Consider the following 25134-nt stretch of genomic DNA (forward strand, 5'->3'; position numbering starts at 1 on the left):
TGTATGGCATTGAAGCTCGTTTGGAGGTTTGTTAACACAGTTTCCAAAGAAGGGCCAGATGTATACAGAATGGTGTCATCTGCGTAGAGGTGGATCAGGGAATCACCTGCAGCAAGAGCGACATCGTTGATACATACAGAGAAAAGAGTCGGTGTCACGGCTGTCTGAAGAATGGGACCAAAGCGCAGCGTGTGTATCATTCCACATTTTATTACACCTGTGAAACTATGCAAGACATACAAATAAACTAATGAACAAAACAACAAACCGTGACGAAGAGGTGCAACATACACTTACTCAAAATACTCTCCCACAAAAACATCCACTTAAATATGATCCCCAATTAGAGACAACGATGACCAGCTGCCTCTAATTGGAGATCATCCCCCCCAAAGCAGCATTGAAAGTCCCCAAGAACATAGCGGCCTCCATCATTCTTAAATGAAAGAGGTTTGGAACCACCAAGACTCTTCCTAGAGCTGTCTGCCCGGCCAAACTGAACAATCGGGGGAGAAGGGACTTGGTCAGGGAGGTGACCAAGAACTTGATGGTCACTCTGACAGACCTCCAGAGTTCCTCTGTGGAGATGCGAGAACCTTCCAGCACTCCACCAATCAGGCCTTTATAGTAGAGCAGCCAGAAGGAAGCCACTCCTCAGTAAAAGGCACATGACAGCCCGCTTGGAGTTTGCCAAAAGGCACCAAAATAACTCTCAGATCATGAGAGACAAGATTATCTGGTCTGATGAAACCAAGATTGAACTCTTTGGCCTGAACACCAAGCGTCACGTCTGGAGGAAACTTGGCACCATCCCTACGTTGAAGCATGGTGGTGGCAGTGGGTGTTTTCAGTGGCAGGGACTGGGAGACTAGTCGGGACCGAGGGAAAGATGAACGGAGCAAAGTACAGGCAGATCCTTGATGAAAACCTGCTCTAGAGCGCTCAGGACCCCAGACTGTGGTGAATGTTCACCTTCCTACAGGACAATGACTGAAAGCACACAGCCAAGCCAACGCAGGAGTGGCTTCGGGACAAGTCTCTGAATGTCCATGAGTGGCCAAGCCAGAGCCCAGACTTGAACCCGACCGAACACCTCTGGAGAGACCTGAAAATAACTGTGCAGCAACGCTCAACATCCAACCTGACAGAGCTTTAGTGGATCTGCAGAGAAGAATGGGAGAAACTCCCCAAATACAGGTGTGCCAAGCTTGAAGCGTCATACCCAAGAAGACTTGAGGCTGTAATCGCTGCCAAAGGTGCTTCAATGAAGTACTGAGTAAAGGGTCTGAATACTTATGTAAATGTAATATTTCTGTTTTAATTTCTAATACACGTGCATACATTTCTAGAAACCTGTTTTTTCTTTGTCATTATGGGGTATTAAGTATAGATTGATGAGGGGAAAAAACGATTTAATCCATTTTAAAATAAGGCTGTAACGTAACAAAATGTTGGAAAAGTGAAGGGTCTGAATACATTCCAAATGCACTGTACATAGCAATGGTTGTCACCGAAAAAGATTTACGAGGTGTCATAATGGTTGTCACTAGTTACCACAACCACAAAGTAATAAACCCTGATGATTTCTAAAATGTCTCTACCTCGGAGCGCGAGGCTTCCACTAAGGGTCAGGATAAAGATGAGTTTGTGACAGTAGGAGTACTTTCTTTTTTTAAGTGGACCTTTGCCTTTTGGCTGTTCCATCTGTGGGTTCGTGGTGGGTGAAAACAGAATTGGGTGCTGTGGAATCAGTGAAGGTAACCAGAAGTGGTCTTGTGATAATTGTTTGTGTTTCTGCTGGTCAGACGGAGCAGGCACTCCGCGTTAAACGAATGGGGACAAGAGAGGTGCATTGTTTTGCTCTCAAGGAAAGGGCGCCATTGACAGGAGTGATTACTGGGGTAGGGGTAAATATGAAAGATGACCAACTGAAGGGGAAGATTCCCGGTGTTTGTGATGCTCATTGTTTGGTGTGACGCAGACAGGGTAGCGTGAGTGGTGTCTGTCATTTAGAGTTTTGTTTTTGTCTTTGCCCGACAAAGACAAAAGTGATATTAGGATATATAAGTTATCCAGTATGAGCTTTGTGCTGAATACATTATGCTGTTACAGGTGTCAAGCTTATGGGTATGTGGCAGCAGTGTGAAGGAGGGAGGATCCTAGGTGTGAGCAGTGTGCAGAAGGGCACGATACAAAGGAATGTGTAGTATTGGGGAAATTAGTGGTACAGTATGTGTTAATTGTAGGAGTGCCCATGGGGCTGGGGATCAGAAATGTCCAGTGCCAGAGAGGCATGATTGAGGTTTCCAGGGTTAGAGTAGCGCAGAAGTTGTTGTATGCTGAGGCAGTGAAGAAAGTAGAGGAAGATGGATCAAGGGGGAGGGATCCTGAAAGGAGTGGTGTGAGTAGTAGATCTGTACCAGTACAGAGGGATAGGCCAACAAGTGATATACAGTGAGGGAAAAAAGTATTTGATCCCCTGCTGATTTTGTACGTTTGCCCACTGACAAAGAAATGATCAGTCTATAATTTTAATGGTAGGTTTATTTGAACAGTGAGAGACAGAATAACAACAAAAAAATCCAGAAAAACGCATGTCAAAAATGTTATACATTGATTTGCATTTTAATGAGGGAAATAAGTATTTGACCCCCTCTGCAAAACATGTCTTAGTACTCGTTGGCAAAACCCTTGTTGGCAATCACAGAGGTCAGACGTTTCTTGTAGTTGGCCACCAGGTTTGCACACATCTCAGGAGGAATTTTGTCCCACTCCTCTTTGAAGATCTTCTCCAAGTCATTAAGGTTTCGAGGCTGATGTTTGGCAACTCGAACCTTCAGCTCCCTCCACAGATTTTCTATGGGATTAAGGTCTGGAGACTGGCTAGGCCACTCCAGGACCTTAATGTGCTTCTTCTTGAGCCACTCCTTTGTTGCCTTGGCCGTGTGTTTTGGGTCATTGTCATGCTGGAATACCCATTCATGACCCATTTTCAATGCCCTGGCTGAGGGAAGGAGGTTCTCACCCAAGATTTGATGGTACATGGCCCCGTCCATCGTCCCTTTGATGCGGTGAAGTTATCCTGTCCCCTTTGCAGAAACCCCCCCCCCCCAAAGCATAATGTTTCCACCTCCATGTTTGACGGTGGGGATGGTGTTCTTTGGGTCATAGGCAGCATTCCTCCTCATCCTAGACTGATCATTTCTTTGTCAGTGGGCAAACGTACAAAATCAGCAGGGGATCAAATACTTTTTTCCCTCACTGTATGCTTCAGAAAGATTGAATTTTTAGCATTTATAGAAATGGCTATCAACTGAACTGCAGGGATGGAACGTAAGTCACAGAAAATTGAGGTGGTGGTGTGCATAGAGGTATTTGGGTTTGCGATACTTGACGTCAGGAGAGTTACAGGATGTGTTAAGTGGTGGTATCCCATCCATTCAAGCTGTTGGCCTGAGGTAAGAGAGGAGTATGTTTTTACGTTTTAGTCATTTAGCAGATGCTCTTATCCAGAGCAACTTACAGTAGTGAATGCATACATTTCATACATTTTTTTTTTCCTGTACTGGTCCCCCGTGGGAATCAAACCCACAACCCTGGTGTTGCAAACACCATGCTCTACCAACTGAGCCACACGGGAGTTAACCCTAGTGAGTGTAGGGTTAATGGTAGGGTATTTGTTTTTTTATTAATATTATTATTTTATTTATTATTAGGCTTTTTCTCTCATGTTCTAAACTCAGCAAAAACAATAAACATCCTCTCACTGTCAACTGCATTTATTTTCAGCAAACTTAACATGTGTAAATATTTGTATGAAAATAACAAGATTCAACAACTGAGACATCAATTGAACAAGTTCCACAGACATGTGACTAACAGAAATGGAATAATGTGTCCCTCAACAAAGGGGGGGTCAAAATCTAAAGTAACAGTCAGTATCTGGTGTGGCCACCAGCTGCATTAAGTACTGCAGTGCATCTCCTCCTCATGGACTGCACCAGATTTGCCAGTTCTTGCTGTGAGATGTTACCCCACTCTTCCACCAAGGCACCGGCAAGTTGAACCCGGACATTTCTGGGGGGAATGGCCCTGGCCCTAGCCCTCACCCTCCGATCCAATAGGTTCCAGACATGCTCAATGGGATTGAGATCCGGGCTCTTCGCTGGCCATGGCAGAACACTCAGAACACTCAGAACGAGCAGTATGGCTGGTGGCATTGTCATGCTGGGAGGTCATGTCAGGATTAGCCTGCAGGAAGGGTACCACATGAAGGAGGAGGATGTCGTCTCTGTAACGCACAGCATTGAGATTGCATGCAATGACAACAAGCTCAGTCCGATGATGCTGTGACAAAACGACCCAGACCATGACGGACCCTCCAGCTCCAAAATCGATCCCGCTCCAGAGTACAGGCCTCGGTGTAACGCTCATTCCTTTGACGATAAATGCAAATCCGATCATCACCCCTGGTGAGACAAAACCGCGACTTGTCAGTGAAGAGCACTTTTTGCCAGGCCTGTCTGGTCCAGCGACAGCGGGTTTGTGCCCGTAGGCGACGTTGTTGCCGGTGATGTCTGGTGAGGACCTGCCTTACAACAGGCCTACAAGCCCTCAGTCCAGCCTCTCTCAGCCTATTGCGGACAGTCTGAGCACTGATGGAGGGATTGTTCGTTCCTAGTGTAACTCGGGCAGTTGTTGTTGCCATCCTGTACCTGTCCCGCAGGTGTGATGTTCGGATGTACCGACCCTGTGCAGGTGTTGTTACACGTGGTCTGCCACTGCGAGGACGATCAGCTGTCTGTCCTGTCTCCCTGTAGTGCTGTCTTAGGCATCTCACAGTACAGACATTTCATTTTATTGCCCTGGCCACATTTGCAGTCCTCATGCCTCCTTGTAGCATGCCTAAGGCACGTTCACGCAGATGAGCAGGAACCCTGGGCATCTTTCTTTTGGTGTTTTTCAGAGTCAGTCAACTAACTTTAATTGCCTACTGTCTGTAAGCTGTTAGTCTTAACGACCGTTCCACAGGTGCATGTTCATTAATTGTTTATGGTTCATTGAACAAGCATGGGAAACAGTGTTTAAACCCTTTACAAATGAAGATCTGTGAAGTAAATTTGAATTTTTACTAATTATCTTTGAAAGACAGGGTCCTGAAAAAGGGACGTTTCTTTTTTTGCTGAGTTTATAAGGGAGTTATACTACAGTCGATTAGGTAGCGGGAGGTCAGGAGAGGAAGATGGCGGAAGTGGTTGATGAGTTCGAATTAAGCAGCACGTCAAGTACATTTTGACGAATGTTCTGAATGGACAACAGTAATATCAAAAACTGGAACAAAGAGGATAATTGTCTGAAATTGGAGTGGATGATGAGTGCTTAAATGATAATGAATCACTTCTTGTTGGCAAGCGGTTGTTGAGTAAGGATGCAGATGTGGGAAACCAGTTTGAGGTGTTGAAAATTGTGAATTTTTCGCTTGGAAAACTGGAGTCTGTCAGAGTGACCAGGAGTGGTCTTATTTTTATTCATTGTATTCTGACGAGCAGAGGAAGATGGCAGTTGGCCTCAAAAGAATCCGGACAACAGAAGTTTTGTGTTTTAAACTTTGGAGTAGAGCACCCGTCAAAGGAGTCATCTCAGGGGTGACGACTTATGATCAGGTTGAATACCTGAAGAGAATTCCTGGTGTGGTTGGTGCCCGGCGTCTGACCCGCAGGCCGAATGGAGAAAAAGAAGAAAGTCTGTCGGTCCGGTCGTTTATTGATTAAGTGCAATTACCTACGTATGTGAACCTTGGTTATGAAAGATTTGCCGTAAGAGATTTCGTCCCCAAACTACCGCTGTGTAAAAATTGTAAAGGATTTGGCCGTGTTTCTAGTGTGTGCAGACGAACAGAGTATACTGAAGAACAGTTTTTCGAAGAACAACGGTGTTGCAGTTGTGGTGGAGATCATGATCCTGAGTTCCTGGAGTACCCTGTAAGGGCGAAGGAAATTGTGGTGGCAAAAGTCAGAGCGGTCAATTGAATCTCCTATGCGGAGGCAATCAAAAGAATTGAGAGAAAAAAGTGATGCCATTGAAGAGATGGTAGTGGATATACCACAGCCTGTAGTAAATGTTTGCTGCCAGACAAAAGATACCCTGTGTGTTGAAAGTTTTTTGTGGAATACTTTGCAGAAGTTAAGAAAGCTATGTTGGAAAATACCTCCCTGCGGACCTGGCATCCTTTCACTCACTCCTCTCTACATTCTCCTCTTCTGTCTCTGCTGCTAAAGCCACTTTCTACCACTCTAAATTCCAAGCATCTGCCTCTAACCCTAGGAAGCTCTTTGCTACCTTCTCCTCCCTCCTGAATCCTCCTCCCCCCCCCCCCCTCCTCCCTCTCTGCGGATGACTTCGTCAACCATTTTGAAAAGAAGGTTGACGATATCCGATCCTCGTTTGCTAAGTCAAACGACACCGCTGGTCCTGCTCACACTGCCCTACCCTGTGCTTTGACCTCTTTCTCCCCTCTCTCTCCAGATGAAATCTCGCGTCTTGTGACGGCCGGCCGCCCAACAACCTGCCCACTTGACCCTATCCCCTCCTCTCTTCTCCAGACCATTTCCGGAGACCTTCTCCCCTTCCTCACCTCGCTCATCAACTCATCCTTGACCGCTGGCTACGTCCCTTCTGTCTTCAAGAGAGCGAGAGTTGCACCCCTTCTGAAAAAAACCTACACTCGATCCCTCCGATGTCAACAACTACAGACCAGTATCCCTTCTTTCTTTTCTCTCCAAAACTCTTGAACGTGCCGTCCTTGGCCAGCTCTCCTGCTATCTCTCTCAGAATGACCTTCTTGATCCTAATCAGTCAGGTTTCAAGACTGGGCATTCAACTGAGACTGCTCTTCTCTGTGTCACGGAGGCTCTCTGCACTGCTAAAGCTAACTCTCTCTCCTCTGCTCTCATACTTCTAGACCTATCTGCTGCCTTTGATACTGTGAACCATCAGATCCTCCTCTCCACCCTCTCCGAGTTGGGCATCTCCGGCGCGGCCCACGCTTGGATTGCGTCCTACCTGACAGGTCGCTCCTACCAGGTGGCGTGGCGAGAATCTGTCTCCGCACCATGCGCTCTCACCACTGGTGTCCCCCAGGGCTCTGTTCTAGGCCCTCTCCTATTCTTGCTATACACCAAGTCACTTGGCTCTGTCATATCCTCACATGGTCTCTCCTATCATTGCTATGCAGACGACACACAATTAATCTTCTCCTTTCCCCCTTCTGATAACCAGGCGGCGAATCGCATCTCTGCATGTCTGTCAGACATATCAGTGTGGATGACGGATCACCAGCTCAAGCTGAACCTCGGCAAGACGGAGCTGCTCTTCCTCCCGGGGAAGGACTGCCCGTTCCATGATCTCGCCATCACGGTTGACAACTCCCTTGTGTCCTCCTCCCAGAGTGCTAAGAACCTTGGCGTGATCCTGGACAACACCCTGTCGTTCTCCACTAACATCAAGGCGGTGACCCGATCCTGTAGGTTCATGCTCTACAACATTCGCAGAGTACGACCCTGCCTCACACAGGAAGCGGCGCAGGTCCTAATCCAGGCACTTGTCATCTCCCGTCTGGATTACTGCAACTCGCTGTTGGCTGGGCTCCCTGCCTGTGCCATTAAACCCCTACAACTCATCCAGAACGCCGCAGCCCGTCTGGTGTTCAACCTTCCCAAGTTCTTTCACGTCACCCCGCTCCTCCGCTCTCTCCACTGGCTTCCAGTTGAAGCTCGCATCCGCTACAAGACCATGGTGATTGCCTACGGAGCTGTGAAGGGAACGGCACCTCCATACCTTCAGGCTCTGATCAGGCCCTACACCCAAACAAGGGCACTGCGTTCATCCACCACTGGCCTGCTGGCCCCCCTACCTCTGAGGAAGCACAGTTCCCGCTCAGCCCAGTCAAAACTGTTCGCTGCTCTGGCACCCCAATGGTGGAACAAGCTCCCTCACGACACCAGGACAGCGGAGTCAATCACCACCTTCCAGAGACACCTGAAACCCCACCTCTTTAAGGAATACCTAGGATAGGATAAAGTAATCCTTCTAACCCCCCCCCCCTTAAAATATTTAGATGCACTATTGTAAAGTGGTTGTTCCACTGGATATCATAAGGTGAATGCACCATTTTGTAAGTCGCTCTGGATAAGAGCGTCTGCTAAATGACTTAAATGTAAATGTAAATGTAAAATAGGAAACCACTAGACTCATTTTTTGGTCAGAGTCAGGGTTTTGGATCAATGCTACTAGGAAAATCTGTTTAACGTCTCCAGGAAAATCTGGAATGTGTTGGAGGAAAGTGTGGATTTGGTGAGACTAACAAGAAGGGGTCTTATTTTTTTGTGAATGTCTGTGGAGCAGAAGAAGAGTGTTTAAAGACTGAAAAAGACATCGGAGTGGAATGTTTCCTGCATGGATTTTCGTAGCAGAGCGCCTATCAAGGGGGTATTTCTGGGGTGGCGCAAGAAATAAAGGCAGAGGATAATATTGAAGATATCGATGGATTGGTTGATACACGTCGACTGACTTGTATAGTGGGCAGAGAAAAGAAATTCACTTCATCCATGCTACTGTTCTTTGATGAAGAGTCTCTACTTTCTCAAATAAAGTTAGGATTCATGAGATAACCTGTAAGAGCTTTTGTGCACAAGCCCCTTCAGTGTCATAAATGTAAAAGAGTTGGTCATGTGTCAAGTGTGTGCAGAAGGGAAGAATATCATATGCCAGATGAAGGGAAATGCTGCAACTGTGGAGGTGAGCATGCGCCTGAATTCTTGGAGTGCCCTGTTAGGGTGAAGGAGAATGAGCTGGCAAGGGTAAAGCGTGTCCAGCGTGTATCCAATTTGGAGGCGGTGAGAAAATTGGAAGGAATGAGTGGCAGGGAAGAAACAATAGTCGTAGAGCCACCACAACCAGTGAAGGTTTCTCATCAACTGGGGGATAGTGAAATGCTACATGTTAAAAAGGTGGACTTACTATTATTTATTGCAATGGTCATAAACTGTACAGCACAAGTGGAGAAGAAGTCTAAGAAAATTGGAATCACTGTGAATGCCGCTGAACGTTTTTTGGGTCTTCATGATTTCACAGCTGAGGCGGTGCAAGAAATCCTGTCGGTGAATGTACCATCATCACAGGCCCCTGAGCCTGTGTAGGGATGTATTTTGGAGTGGACTGTAATTGAAGAAGTGTGATGGGTTTTCTTAATTGATGTATTTTATTTTGTATGATGTCGTTTACCCCTTTCCGAAATGTTTTTTTGGGGGTTTCTTATACAATACCGCGTCCAGCTGGTGGCGGTAATGCACCATTACAATTGGATGCCAACCGTCGTTAAACACCATCGAAGAAGAAGAAGACGAAGAAGAAACGCCGTGTCCACGCCGTATCGTTGGTGGCGGATGTGTAATCGCCAATATACCATAGGAAAGAAGTGTAGGTGGCAGTAATGCCACATTTATTGGATGCCAACCGCCGTTAAACCTCATCGTAGAAGAAAAAAAAGATATCTTCTTAAAATTGGATTTTAAACCTATCCACACGGTTAACCTTATGCCTAACCCTAAATTAAGACTTAAAATAACATTTTTGTTTTCATACGTTTGTATAAAAATTATACGATATAGCCCATTTTGACTTTGTGGCTGTGCTATCTAGTGGAAAGCATCACAATAGGAGTAGCCAGGTTGCTATGTTGTGTAACTTCGCGATTTGTAAGTATCATAGCTAGGCTAAAGACATTAACATTACTTTTTGTATTTCATTGTAATTGTAATGTAAGTGCAGAAATGGGCGAACTTTGAGACGTTATATCAGCCTCGTTTCATTGATAGAGACTAGACTATTTTCTGTCAACAATGAATTTGCTGTCGACAACGTTTCTCACACAACTATCTAGCTAATTAGCTAGCTACTAGCTCGGGAATGTAACTAGTTAGTAAGGTTGAACTTGTAGTTTCTAAATAAAACAAGATTGAACTGCTAACGTTATTGATACTAGCTAGCAAACGTTACATATCTAACGTTAGTTAGCTAACTCTGCTAACGTTCAAATTATGAGTCTGTAATCTAGCTAATGTTAGCGATTGGACCTAATCTAGTATAATAACTACAGCAGCTAGAGAGAGAGAGCTGAATGGATTATTTCAAAATCAAGTCATGACATATTCTATTTATTTAGCTAGCTATTGGTAAGTGTGTAGTTTAGAGCTGAATTAGTCTTCGAAATAGATAGCCATAGTTACAGATTAAAGAGCCATGTGTAATTTTGCAATCTGTTCACATCTCTTTCCCTGTGTGTATCTGTGTATTTGCACTGCATTTGAATTAGATGGTTTAATCTTTCTGTCTCAAGATGTAACAGGATGCCAGTAGAAGATACTGAGGACCAGGTTCCTCTTTCCCTCTTCAACCCGGCGAGTGCTGCTCTCACCCCGGGAGGAATGGAGGAGGATGGGGCAAACAGAGGAACTGCTGGATGCTCAATCTCCATCACTGGGACCAGCCAGGGGGACACTGAGCAGCCTGCAATGGCCTGCCCAGATAGCACTGGATCTGGGGAGGGCAGCAGTGGTAAGAAGACGGATAGTATGGGTTCACAAACTCAAATAAAATCTTCCAGTGAAATGCTTACTTACAAGCCCATAACCAACAATGCCATTTTAAGAACAATAAGTGTTAAGTAAAAAAAATGATAAGTGAAAAAGAACAGAAGTAAAATAGCAGTAGCGAGGCTATATACACGGGGTACCGGTACAGAGTCAATGTGTGGAGGCACAGGTTAGTTGAGGTAATTGAGGTAATATGTACATGTAGGTAGAGTTAAAGTGACTGCATAGATAATAACAGAGAGTAGCAGCAGCAGTGTAAAAGGGGGGGGATACAAATAGTCTGGGTAGCCATTTGATCAGCTGTTCAGAGTCTTATGGCTTGAAGGGAGAAGCTGTTAAGAAGCCTTTTGGACCTAGACTTGGCGCTCCAGTACCGCTTGCTATGTGGTAGCAAGGAGAACAGTCTATGACTAGGGTGGCTGGAGTCTTTGACAATTTTAGGGCCTTCCTCTGACACCTGTCCGGTATAGAGGTCCTGGATGGCAGGAAGCTTTTCCCCAGTGATGAACTGGGCTGTATGCACTGCCCTCTAGTTCCTTGCGGTCGGAGGCCGAGCAGTTGCTATACCAGGCAGTGATGCAACCAGTCAGGATGCTCTTGATGGTGCAGCTATATAACTTTTTGAGGATCTGAGGACCCATGCTAAATCTTTTCAGTCTCCTGAGGGGGAATAGGCTTTGTCGTGCCCACTTCACGACTGTCTTGGTGTATTTGGACCATGAGAGTTTGTTGCTGATGTGGACACCAAGGAACTTGAAGCTCTCAACCTGCTCCACTACAGCCCCGTCGATGAGAATGGGGGCGTGCTTGATCTTCCTTTTCCTGTAGTCCACAATCATCTCTTTTGTCTTGGATCACATTGAGGGAGAGGTTGTTATCCTGGCACCACACTACCATGTCTCTGACCTCCTCCCTATAGGCTGTCTCATCGTTGTCGGTGATCAGGCCTACCACTGTTGTGTCATCGGCAAACTTAATGATGGTGTTGGAGTCGTACCTGGCTATGCGGTCATGAGTGAACAGGGAGTACAGGAGGAGACTGAGCATGCACCCCTGAGGGGCCCCCGTGTTGAGGATCAGTGTGGCAGATGTGTTGTTACCTACCCTTACCACCTGAGGCGGCCCGTCAGGAAGTCCAGGATCCAGTTGCAGAGGGAGGTGTTTAGTCCCAGGGTCCTTAGCTTAATGAGTTTTGAGGACACTATGGTGTTGAATGTTGAGCTGCAGTCAATGAATAGCATTCTCACATAGGTGTGCCTTTTTTCCAGGTGGGAAAGGGTAGTATGGAGTGCAATAGAGATTGCATCATCTGTGGATCTGTTGGGGTGGTATGCAAATTGGAGTGGGTCTAGGGTTTCTGGGATAATGATGCTGATGTGAGCCATGACCAGTCTTTCAAAGCACTTCATGGCTGCAGACGGATCAGTTTGAAAATGTCAGTGAAGACACTTGCCAGTTGGTCAGCGCATGCTCGGAGCACACGTCCTGGTAATCCGTCTGGCCTTGTGAATGTTGACCTGTTTGAAGGTCTTACTCACGTCGGCTACGGAGAGCGTGATCAAACAGTCTTCCAGGAACAGCTGATGCTCTCATGCGTGCTTCAGTGTTGCTTTTCTCGAAGTGAGCATAGAGGTAATTTAGCTCATCTGGTAGGCTCGTGTCACTGGGCAGCTCGCGGCTGTGCTTCCCTTTGTAGTCTGTGAAACATAAGATATTGCCGTTTTTAATGTCCCGTTAGTAGGATATTTGTGATCGTAGCTCGTCTATTTTGTTATCCAAGTAAGTTGTCTAATAGGACTGATGGTAGAGACAGATTATCCACTCGCCTGTCGGATCCTTATAAGGCACCGTGACCTACGTCCCTGATATCTCTGTCTCTTTCTCATGCGAATTACGGGGATTTGGGCCTTGTCGGGTGTCTGAAGTAAATCCTTCAAGTCTGACTCGCTAGTACGAGGTGAGTAATCGTCCTGATATCTAGAAGCTCTTTTCGGTCATATGAGACGGTGGCAGAAACATGTACAAAAAAGTTACAAATAACAGTTGGTTAGGAGACCTCCGACGCCATTATATCATTACTCCTCTGTTGTTCTTAGTGACAGTGACCGTGTGTGTCTGTACTCTGTTCTTAGCCATTAAGAAGTCTGGAGCCCTGCTACACATTGACCGTCAGCGTATCCAGGCTGTCAGTGCCAGCTCCGGGGCTGCAGAGCTGCAGGGTCTGGGCGTCGCCGTGTACGACCAGGATGTATTGGAGCAGGGGGTCTTGCAGCAGGTGGACCAGGCCATACACGAGGCCAGCCAGGCTGCAGCCAAGGCTGAGGCAGAGAAGGAGTACCAGTCTGTACTAGACGATGTCAGGTATGGAGGGTATGGCCTTTGGCTAGGCTGGGTGAAGGTTAATCTAGCTAAGTCTAAGGGTTAGAACTGGGTTGGTAGAGCAGTAGAGTACAGGAGAGGTGCTGGGGTATAATTGTAGTTGCAGCAGGTATCGGTCAGGCTGCACCCGTGTCAGTTCTGTACTAATGTATGTGTGTGTGTTCCAGGTCATGTATGGCAGCTCTGAAGCACATTAATAAGATCATAGAGCAGCTGACTCCCTACGCTACTTCCAGTAAAGACATTAACAGGCAGATGGAGTCTGTCAGACGGCAGAAAGACAACAAGGTGAGGAAAACTGCTGTAAGGAATGTCGCTGTGCTATGCAAGCCGTGATCCACTGTTCTTCAATGGATTAGCTCTTGTTAAGTTTACTAGTGTCCGCTTGTTGCGGATCCTCTTGTGGCCAGCACTTTCTCTCTCCTGATTTGATGCTCCTCCTGTCCTGGATAAGTGATGATGGGGCTGGTTATGATGATGATGTTGATGATGATGATATTCAAGATGAAGATGTCTCTCTGCAGGAGAAGCAATTGAAGAAGATCAGAGCAAAGCAGAGGAGACTACAGGCCATCCTGGGGGGAGAGGACACACAGAAGATAGAGGCTGAGCTACTGCTGGAGGACGATGGGGACGAAGGTGAGTTACTTCTCACTAAAGGGATCTTTTTGCCCTGTCCCATTCTCTGCACATTCTCCGTACTCTATGGTCTCTAAATTATTTTAAGAATGTGAAATGTCAGAATAATTGTAGAGAGAATAATTTATTTCAGCTTTTATTTCTTTCATCACATTCCCAGTGGGTCAGAAGTTTACATACACTCAATTAGTATTTGGTAGCATTGCCTTTAAATTGTTTAACTTGGGTCAAATGTTTCGGGTAGCCTTCCACAAGCTTCCCACAATAAGTTGGGTGAATTTTGGCCCATTCTTCCCGACAGAGCTGGTGTAACTGAGTCAGGTTTGTAGGCCTCCTTGCTCGCACTTGCTTTTTCAGCTCTGCCCACAAAATGTCTATAGGATTGAGGTTAGGGCTTTGTGATGCCCACTCCAGTACCTTGACTTTGTTGTCCTTAAGCCATTTTGCCACAACTTTGGAAGTATGCTTGGGGTCAATGTCCATTTGGAAGACCCATTTGCGACCAAGCTTTAACTTCCTGACTGATGTCTTGAGATGCTGCTTCAATATATCAACATACTTTTCCTTCCTCATGAAGCCATCTATTTTGTGAAGTGCACCAGTCCCTCCTGCAACAAAGCACCCCCACAACATGATGCTGCCACCCCCGTGCTTGACGGTTGGGATGGTGTTCTTCGGCTTGCAAGCCTCCCCATTTTTCCTCCAAACATAACAATGGTCATTATGGTCAAACAGTTCTATTTTTATTTCATCAGACCAGAGGACATTTCTCCAAAAAGTACTATCTTTGTCCCCATGTGCAGTTGCAAACCATAGTCTGGCTTTTTTTATGGTGTTTATACTTGCGTGCTATTGTTTGTACAGATGAACGTGGTACCTTCAGGCGTTTGGAAATTGCTCCCAAGGATGAACCAGACTTGTGGAGGTCTTGGCTGATTTCTTTTGATTTTCCCATGATGTCAAGCAAAGAGGCACTGAGTTGGAAGGTAGACCTTGAAATACATCCTATCAGAAGCGTCTAAAGCCATGACATAATTTTCTGTAATTTTCCAAGCTGTTTAAAGGCACAGTCAATTTAGTGTATGTCAACTTCTGACTTGCCAAAACTATAGTTTGTTAATACTAAATGTGTGGAGTGGTTGAAAAACGAGTTTTAATGACTCCAACCTAAGTGTATGTAAACTTCCAACTGCAACTGTATGTGTGTGTGTGTATATATATATATATATAATATATATTAGTACCACAAACGTTTGGACACCTACTCATTCAAGGGTTTTCATTTATTTTGACTATTTTCTACATTGTAGAATAATAGTGAAGACATTAAAACTATGAAATAACCCATATGGAATCATCTAACCAAAAAAGTGTTCAACAAATCAAAACATATTTGAGATTCTTCAAATTAGCCTTAATGACACACTTGGCATTTGCACACTCTTGGCATTCTCTCAACCAGCTTCAGCTGGAATGTTTTTCCAACAGTCTTGAAGGAGTTGCCACATATGCTGAGCACTTGTTGGTTGCTTTTCCGTCACTCTGCGGTCCAACTCATCCCAAACCATCTCAATTGGGTTGAGGGCGGGTGATTGTGGAGGCCAGGTCATCTGATGCAGCACTCCATCACTCTCCTTCTTGGTCAAATAGCCCTTACACAGCCTGGAGGTGTGTTGAGTCATTGTCCTGTTGAAAAACAAATGATAGTCCCGCTAAGCGCAAACCAGATGGGATGGCGTATCACTGCAGAATGCTGTGGTAGCCATGCTGGTTAAGTGTACCTTGAATTCGAAATAAATCACAGACCGTGTCACCAGCAAAGCACCATCACACCACCTCCTCCATGCTTCACGGTGGAAACCACACATGTGGAGGTCATCCATTCACCTACTCTGCGTCTCACAAAGACACAGCGGTTGGAACCAAAAATCGCAAATTTGGACTCCAGACCAAAGGACAAATTTCCACCGGTCCAATGTCCATTGCTTGTGTTTCTTGGCCCAAGCAAGTCTCTTCTTCTTATTGGTGTCCTTTAGTAGTGGTTTCTTTGCAGCAATTCGACAATGAGTCAAATGGCGCAGTGGTCTAAGACACTGCATCTCAGTGCAAGATGCGTCACTGCAGGATCTGGTTTGAATCCAGGCTGCATCACGTCCGGCCCTGATTGGGAGTCCCATAGGGCGGTGAACAATTGGTCCAGCATCGTTCGGCTTTCGCCGGGGTAGGCCGCCATTGTAAATACGAATTTGTTCTAAGCTGACTTGCCTAGTTAAATAAAAAATGAAGGCCTGATTCACGCAGTCTCCTCTGAACAGTTGCTGTTGAGATGTCTGTTACTTGAACTCTGTGAAGCATTTATTTGGGCTGCAATTTCTGAGGCTGGTAACTCTTTGAACTTGTCCTCTGCAGCAGAGGTAACTCTGGGTCTTCCTTTCCTGTGGCGGTCCTCATGAGGGCCAGTTTCATCATAGCTCTTGATGGTTTTTGTGACTGCACTTGAATAAATTTTCTAAGTTATGTATATTTTCCAGAATTACTGACCTTCATGTCTTAAAGTAATGATGGACTGTCGTTTCTCTTTGCTTATTTGAGCTGTTCTTGCCATAATATGGACTTGGCATTTTACCAAATAGGGATATCTTCTATATACCCACCCCTACCTTGTCACAACACAGCTGATTGGCTCAAACGCATTAAGAAGGAAAGAAATTCCACAAATTAACCTTTAACAAGGCAGCCCTGTTAATTGAAATGCGTTCCAGGTGACTTCCTCATGAAGCTGGTTGAGAGAATGCCAAGAATGTGCAAAGCTGTCAAGGCAAAGGGTGGCTACTGTAAAGAATCTCATATAAAATACATTTTGATTTGTTTAACACTTTTTTTTTGCTTACTACATGATTCCATATGTGTTATTTCATTGTTTTCCACAATTTAGAAAACAAAATACAAATACAAAAAAAAAAACTTGAATGAATAGGTGTGTCCAAACTTTTGACTGGTACTGTATATATGGTGCATCCGGAAGGTTTTCAGACCGCTTCACTTTTTCCACATTTTGTTATGTTATAGCCTTATTCTAAAATTGATAAAATTAAGCCATAAAGTCGACAGGAATTGTCCGTAGAGCTCCGAGACAGGATTATGTCGAGGCACAGATCTGGGGAAGGGTACCAAGAAATGTCAGCAGCATTTGAAGGTCCCCAAGAACACAGTGGCCACCATCATTCTTAAATGGAAGAAGTTTGGAACCACCAAGATTCTTCCTAGTGCTGGCCGCCCGGCCAAACTGAGCAATTGTGGGAGAATGGCCTTGGTCAGGGAGGTGATCAAGAACCCGTTGGTCACTCTGACAGAGCTCCAGAGTTCCTCTGTAGAGAGAACCTTCCAGAAGGACAACCATCTCTGCAGCAATCCACCAATCAGGCCTTTATGGTTGAGTGACCAGACGAAAGCCAGTCCTCAGTAAAAGGCATATGACAGCCCGCTTGGAGTTTGCCAAAAGACACCTAAAGGACTCTCAGCCATGAGAAACAAGATTCTCTGGTCTGATGAAACCAAGATTGAACTCTTCGACCTGAATGACAAGCATCACGTCTGGAGGAAACCTGTCACTATCCTTACGGTGAAGCATGGTGGTGGCAGCATCATGCTGTGGGAATTTTTTTCAGGGACTGGGAGACTAGTCAGGATCGAGGGACAGCTTAGCAGAGCAAAGTACAGAGAGATCCTTGATGGAAACCTGCTCAGGACCTCAGACTGGGGCAACGGTTCACCTTCCAACATGACAATGACCCTAAACACACAACTAAGACAAAGCAGGATGGCTTCGGCCAAGTCTCTGATTGTCCTTGAGTGGCCCAGCCGGAGTCCGGACTTGAACCCGATCGAACATCTCTGGCGAGACCTGAAAATCCCTGTGCAGTGACGCTCCCCATCCGACCTGACAGTACTTAAGAGGATCTGCAGAGAAGAATGGGAGATAGACCAAAATACACAGTGCATTCAGAAAGTATTCAAACCCCATGACTTTTTTTCACATTTTGTTTCGTTACAGCCATATTCTAAAATTGATTCATTGTTATTTTCCCTCCCTGTGTAATGATCATGCTGTTTAATCAGCTTGCTGATATGCCACACCTTTTTAGGTGGATGGATTATCTTGGCAATGGAGAAATACTCACTAACAGGGATATAAACAAATTTGTTCAACATTTTGAGAGAAATAAGCTTTTTGTGCGTATGGAACATTTCAGGGATTTTTTTATTTCAGCTCATGAAACATGGGACCAGCACTTTAAGTGTTGCATTTATATTTTTGTTCAGTGATATATATATATATATATATATAATGGTGTGTATGGACAGTATATGAATAGAAAATGTGTATACAGCAGTTGTTATAATAGGATGAGCCATGACTACAATACAGTATATACATATAAAGTGGGTGAAACATTATGTAAACATGATTTAAAATATTGAACCTATTTTGTTCTAACAGAGCCCGGCCCATCTACTCTGGGCAGTATGCTGATGCCGGCACAGGAGACGGAGTGGGAGGAGCTAATCCGGATGGGTCACATGACACCGTTTGGAACGAGGGTCCCTCAGAAGGAGGAGAAGAAGGAACCACGCAAGTTCATGCTGTCTGAAAACTCTGGCTTCGACGCTGTAGGTGGATCATTTTTTTCATTGATTGGTTGATCGGTTGATAGGTTGATTGATGTGTTATTGTTATTGTTCAGTACCTGGCGGACCAAGCTAAGATGGCGGTGGACAGGAAGAGACCTGCACCCCTAAAGCAGAAGAAGAAGACTGCTGTGGGCAAGGAAGGGAAAAAGACCAACGGAGCGGTGGGTGATTTTGTGTGTGTGTGGAGATTTAGGTACCATTAATTCCTGAATCTGTGACTCTATGGCTACTTATGGTGAAAAGCATTATATCTTAATGCATTTCATGATTATTATTATGACTATGTTTATCATCATTCATACCATTACTAGGCTCTCCCCTCCTACTCTGTGGATAAGAAGCTCCAGAAGCGAATGCGTAAGCTGCAGAGGACCGCTCTGAAGGCCCACCCTAAGGCCCCGGCTAAGGGGGTCACGCCGATCCCCAAGCCCAGGACGAAGCTTCAAGCTGGGGGAGATGAGATGGACAGTGAGGGGTCCGAGTACCTCCCCAGTGATGAACTGATGGACCCCGAGAGAGAAGAGGGGGAGGACCGAGATGAGGGCTGGGGAGAGGAGGATGAGGTTGACTACTATGAGTTAAAGCCCTACAGGAAGAAGAGTGAAGAAAAGGGGGGGAAGAAGGGGAAAAGGAGAGAGCGTGACGAGGAGTATTACCCCGACAGCTCAGAGGAAGACGAGGGTTCAGGGAAAAAGGGAAAAGAGAAGCTGAAGAAAGACGACGGAGATGTGGAGTTCTTCAAACAGAGGATACGGTAAAAAAAAACGTGCCTTCAGAGTATATTGTAAACACACACCATCTACCTGTAAATTGACCTTATCAGCATCCAGGCTGCCAACACCAACTTTGGAACATTCCTATGAAAACACATTCAAACATAGAAGAGCTGGGCAGGGCAAAAAACTGATGTTAAAGGTGTAGCCTAATCACTAGTAGGTTAGTCCTTACCTCTTAATTTTTTGGAGAGACATGCAAGACTATACTCTTTGAGCTTTTCAAATGAAAGCGGTGCAGTTTTATCAGTTAGGCTGTATGAATATGTTGAAAAGTAAGTCTAAATGAATGAACTAAGCCTTATTGTTTTGTCATACTTATTTAATTAGAATTCGACTATAATATTGTAAATAAGCACAAATTGCAGTCTGTAGTTTATCATCTAGTCATTAACGGTGTGAAACGATTATATCGGATATCGAGATATTTGGAGTAGCATGTTGTAGAAGAGGTCTCCCCAAATATCCCCCAACCCTACTGCACACATTTAATATTAAGACAGTGCTAACAAGATTACATATTTATAGACACTAACTAAATAGTGTTGGCATGTGTCCTTTCTCTGCACTACAAGCTACACAGTTGGAATGATAATACTACATCACCACTCATTCCCTGTCATTTCAGCAAGCCATGACACCCAACCTCTCAGATTGTTCTGAAATAGTTTCTGTAGTTAGAAACAAATAAGAGTAGCATTCCTGAAAGATTATTTTGTTGAAATGTAATTTGATCTCTCTGAAATAAATGTATTGCACACAAATTGTCCATTTAAACTTAAAAGATTCATATAATCTTCAATAAATAGTACCGAACATTCGATTTGGACCATAATTCTTCAGAACAATGAGTAAGCAGGGTTCTGCGCTAACTTTTTCCAACTGGTGGCACTGGTGTTACCAACTTTTTCAGTTGGTGGCACCAGCACATGATTTGATAATGACTTGGCCTGTGTCCCATAATGTGCCGGCATTCCATACAGAACTGGGCTAATAATGACTAGCCGTCTTTTTAAATTAGCATGCCCTTGTGTTCTTACATTGATTTGGATAGATTTACTCTAACGGCATAGAAAATAGTGTTAAAATAAAGTGCAAAATCTAAGTACCATGTGTTCATTTCGGCGAAATCCTCTAGAGGGCAGAATTGGGGGAAAAAAATTGCAAGTTTTTGCTCTCAAAACACAATGGAATGTTCTAAGTCCACAATAATGCTTAAACCACACCAGGGGACCATTGTTTAGGTCTGGGAAAAATCTAAGAAATGTAAAAACATTGTGTAGTTACCCTTCGGTTCAGGTGTGGACCAGCCAGACAGTTGTTTGGCTAGCGGTGTTTCTGTAGTGCACTTGTGATGGAGTTTTCAAAACAAATGGCCACTGGATTGATTCAAATTATCATGATTCTGCCAGTAGGGCATAGGCTACTTTCTAGTTCTTCTGCTGTGTGTGCGCGTCTGGTAGCGATACTCTATCTATTCTACTATGTTCCTTTCGGCAGGGTTAATACTTGCCTGGCCCCCGAACAAAAATCTTTATCTTTACCCCTCTAACAATATCACGATACTTTTATCTTTCATTTGCGGGCTGATCAAGTAGCCTATGCATGGTTCATACAGACATTGGCAAGTCAAATTCAAGGACTTTAAAGGACTTTTTCAAGCACTTCATTGTAATTCCCTATTGAATTGTTGTAATAGCCTATAATAGGCCCAAAAATGTATATAAAAAAACCATGCATAATGATTTTAATAGGCCTACACGCTGCATTGACATTCACACTATTTCTACGTTGTAAAATATGTTGAAATAATGTGGGCATTGTCATACTACATCGACTGCATGCTCCCGACACACACTAATGAAGTCTGTCCATGTGGTAGCTAGTCAGTCTCCCCATTTGAAATGTTGAAGAGTTATTACTGTATCATGTGTTAAAACGAAAAGCTATTAAAAACCTGATTCCCTTTAATGGAACGCATTGTATGGAAAACCAAGTTGAAGGCAACATTCGATGTTGTCTTGCTCATAATAACCGCATATGGTTTTTACCTCAACAGACTAGGGCAACACCCTTCATTTGAGACGGCGGGAAACAAATGAAAGTGCCACTATCTCTCATAAAATCTGATCAGAAATGAAATCGCAGAATAATTATATTGGAGCAGTAAAACTTCTAAATTGGCTACCATAACTTAAATTACTTCAAGGACCAAAGAGCCTCGAGGCAATGTCGGATTTTCAAGGTAGGCTAGTCCATGATGACTGAATTGCGCATTGCAAATATTCAAACGAGACGTTGATTTTTTTAAATTCCTGATTTGCATACACATTCTTGCCTTGGCATTTACTGGTAGATATCACAACTTGGAACATCTTTCCTACCTCTACAGCTGTCGGTCTTCGCTCCACGCAACAACCAACTGCCCGACAGAATATCTATAGGTTATATGAGTGCAGCGAGCGTGTGATAAGTACTTGATATAACAAACTTTCTAGGCACAAACTGTGTTCAACATCGGGTCCTGACACACACTGCCATGGGCATTCCCATGCTGTTGTTGCTTCTTCAGAAAGTTTGTTTATTTTTGGTAAATTGCACATTACTGTTTAAAGAAATCATGATGATTAAAAAAGCAAATTGTGAACCAAAAACGAACCTGATTATCAATGTTTGTCGCATTGCCAAGTCAAACTGGTCGCAGTATCGAAACCTGGTAAGACATTAGGAATCCAATAAAAAGGATCAAAGCTACCCACGGACCCCCCACACACACACACACACCAATCCCACCCCAATAACCAGTATACAGTATCAGTTTTCTATGTTTAACAAGTATACTGAACAAAAATATAAACGCAACATGCAACAATTTCTAAGATTTTACTGAGTTACAGTTCATATAAGGAAATTAGTCAATTGAAATAAATTCATTAGGCCCTAAACTATGGATTTCACATGATTGATAATATAAATATGCATCTGTTGGTCACAGATTCCTTTTTTAATAAAAAAAAGTAGGGACGAGGATCAGAGAACCAGTCAGTATCTGGTGTGACCACCATTTGCCTCATCCAGCGCAACACATCTTCTTGACATATAGTTCATCAGGCTGTTGATTGTGGAATGTTGTCCCACTTCTCTTCAATGGCTGTGCGACGTTTCTGGATATTGACAGGAACTGGAACACACTGTTGTACACGTCGATCCAGAGCATCCCAAACATGCTCAATGAGTGACATGTCTGGTGAGTATGCAGACCATGGAAGAACTGGGACATTTTCACCTTCCAGGAATTATGTACAGATCCTTGTATCTCTGTGCATTCAAATTGCCATCGATAAAAAGCAATTGTGTTTGTTGTTCGTAGCTTATGCCTGCCCATACTATAACCCCACCGCCACCATGGGGCACTCTGTTCACAACGTTGGCATCAGCAAACCGCTCGCCCACACGATTCCATACACTTGGTCTGTGGTTCTGTGGCCAGTTGGACGTACTGCCAAATTCTCTAAAACAACGTTGGGAGGCGGCTTAAGGTAGAGAAATTAATATTACATTCTCTGGCAACAGCACTGGTGGACATTCCTGTAGTCAGCATGCCAATTGCACGCACCCTCAACTTTAGTCATCTGTGGCGTTGTGTGACATAACTGCGCATTTTAGGGTGGCCTTTTATTGTCACCAGCACAAGGTGCACCTGTGTAATGACCATGCTGTTTAATCAGCTTCTTGATATGCCACAGCTGTCAGGTGGATGGATTATCTTGGCAAAGGAGAAATGCTCATCAACAAGGATGTAAACATTTTTGAGAAATAAGCTTTCTGTGCGTGTTGAACGTTTTTGGGATCTGTTATTTAGCTCTTGAAACATGGGACCAACACTTTACATGTTACATTTATATTTTTGTTCAGTGTAGTTTAAAGATGTGTTTGCATAATTGCATCTTCATCCCTTGTGATGTATTTCCTGTGAATCTGGTTGTTTTTCCCCCCCATTTAGAGAAATTAGCCATTGAAGTCACTTGCATTATTTACCATAATTTAGTGTTTAAGTACCAGGTTTTTCCCACTAGATGCCGCTTTTCCTGCTGCTGCCAGCACACCGTTTTATCAATTTTTCTGGTCTCTTGTGTTTATTAAATGGATCGCAACATTTTCTTTGCAACTTTGGGTAGAAAACCAATAGCTTTTGCTCATGATGAAAATAAATTGTGTGGTCAAGCCAGTCCTCTATGAAAGCAATTCAGTTGGTCCTTTTCTTAGCAACCTAATGCTTCAACCCAGCTCTCCTTAAATAGTCCAAATGGCAGTTCATATATGAAGGCTTTTTCTACAAGCCCAAAACTTTGATGGAGAAATGGGCTAGTGTCTCTAAAATGTTGTGAGTCCTAATAAAATAATACAATTATAAACCATTGCATGGCAGTTGTATATTTTCCAATACAATTATTAGAAAACATCTCTATGTAATGTGATTAGTGACATTTACCTTTAAACCCAGCCCAATACAATTACCCTTGCAGAACACTATACAGTGTGTGTTTGGGACTTTAACTCTTTGAAGACCATTAGAGAACATAACATTGAAACCATTAGAACTGCTGTTGGTCTAACTAATCCATACCTTTTTTTTAAGGAAATAAACCACACACACAGAGGGGCTGTTTTCCTGGACACAAATTTAGCCTAAGAGAAGGACAAACTGAATTGCTTTCGTAGAGGACTGGGTTGAATTGTGAGGATGACCACACAATTTATTTTCACCATGAGCAAAATATATAGTTTTTTTACCTAAAGTTGCTAAGAATATGTTTTATCCATTTAATAAACACAGGAGAGCAGCAAAATGGATAAAAGTATCAGGAACAGCAGCATCTAGTGGGAAAACCTTAGTACTTTCACACTAATTTCTGGTAAATAATGGAAGCACTGTTTTCCATTCCTGCCGACTGCGGCTAATCAGCCGGTTACATACTCGTTTTCAACCGGCTACTTTTTCCACTTCATATTAACTAGGCTATTTTTTAAATTTAAGTTTCAATTCGCTACTCAAGCCCTCTTCCGCTAGAATGAACAATATGCATCTTCTAGCAATGTATTGAAAGGATAGGCGCCTGTCGGTCACAAAGCTAGCGATGACCGGTCAATGAAGTCTGCTGTCTGTCCAGCCTCCCGGTACAATTTGTGTGCGCTCTGGTTGGTTGCCTGCAGTCGAATTTCTTTACAGGGAGGAGGGAAAAAGCATGATGCTCGTGAATTTGCACGTCCCATGTAATGTCAGTGGTAACAATGAGTCGAAATCCACTTAGCCTTATTTGTATTATTGTTTTCTGGAACATTTTTCTTTTCTTTTGCGTGTTACATGTAAGCCAGCCACGTGGCGTCGTAGCCTACTTTCCAGAAAGTGACGTGTGTGTGTGGTTTACTGAATCTCAACGGTGAGAGAGCTGCTCATTTGGCTCCCTAATTTGCATAGGCTACTGGTAGGCCTAGCTTTTTGCGATTATCTGCAGATAAATTATGAAAATATTCGATGAAGATAGTGAATCATCGCTGCAGCAATAACTAGTGGAGAGCCTCATTCTGGTCCATGATAATTAGGGCCCTCACGGAATCCAGGCATTAAAAAGGAATTCAACAATTAAAAAAAAATTTATTGACCTTAGTTAGGGCTGGGCGGTATACTCATGGTATTGATGCCCGGACAGGTTTGTGTTTTTACTTTACCTTCTATACCGGTATTTGAATATTTGGTTTGTTAAATGTGATAGGCAGTGTGTAACATCCATTTTTATAGTTTACTTCGCTACCAGTGGTGGTTCTAGACCATTTCAACTGGGGGGGGGGGCAAGCTGGGGCCAGTTGTACTGTTAGAGGGGCCAGTTACATTAGACGTTATTGTTGTCATCGTTTTCTTCACTGCATTGCAGGCATTAGCATGCAAAAGACCATGTTCCGAGTTGCCACTGTCTAATAATGGATGTAAAAAAAGAACG

At 44.0% G+C, this 25134-nt stretch overlaps 1 protein-coding gene across 1 annotated transcript in view; it reads left to right on the plus strand.

Moving 5' to 3' along the window:
* Positions 1-9390: 9390 nt before the first annotated feature.
* Positions 9391-25134, plus strand: part of ercc6 (excision repair cross-complementation group 6) — a 56049-nt gene continuing 40305 nt past the window's right edge. Inside the window, exons 1-8 of the mRNA XM_014154371.2 lie at positions 9391-9755; positions 10397-10614; positions 12785-13013; positions 13199-13319; positions 13556-13670; positions 18172-18341; positions 18416-18523; positions 18674-19116. Coding sequence (XP_014009846.1) covers positions 10407-10614; positions 12785-13013; positions 13199-13319; positions 13556-13670; positions 18172-18341; positions 18416-18523; positions 18674-19116 — 1394 coding nt within the window. The 5' untranslated portion in view covers positions 9391-9755; positions 10397-10406. The remainder of the gene's footprint in view (positions 9756-10396; positions 10615-12784; positions 13014-13198; positions 13320-13555; positions 13671-18171; positions 18342-18415; positions 18524-18673; positions 19117-25134) is intronic.

The sequence above is a fragment of the Salmo salar genome, chromosome ssa18 (genome assembly GCF_905237065.1).
Source record: "Salmo salar chromosome ssa18, Ssal_v3.1, whole genome shotgun sequence".
NCBI classification, from domain to species: Eukaryota; Metazoa; Chordata; class Actinopteri; order Salmoniformes; family Salmonidae; genus Salmo; species Salmo salar.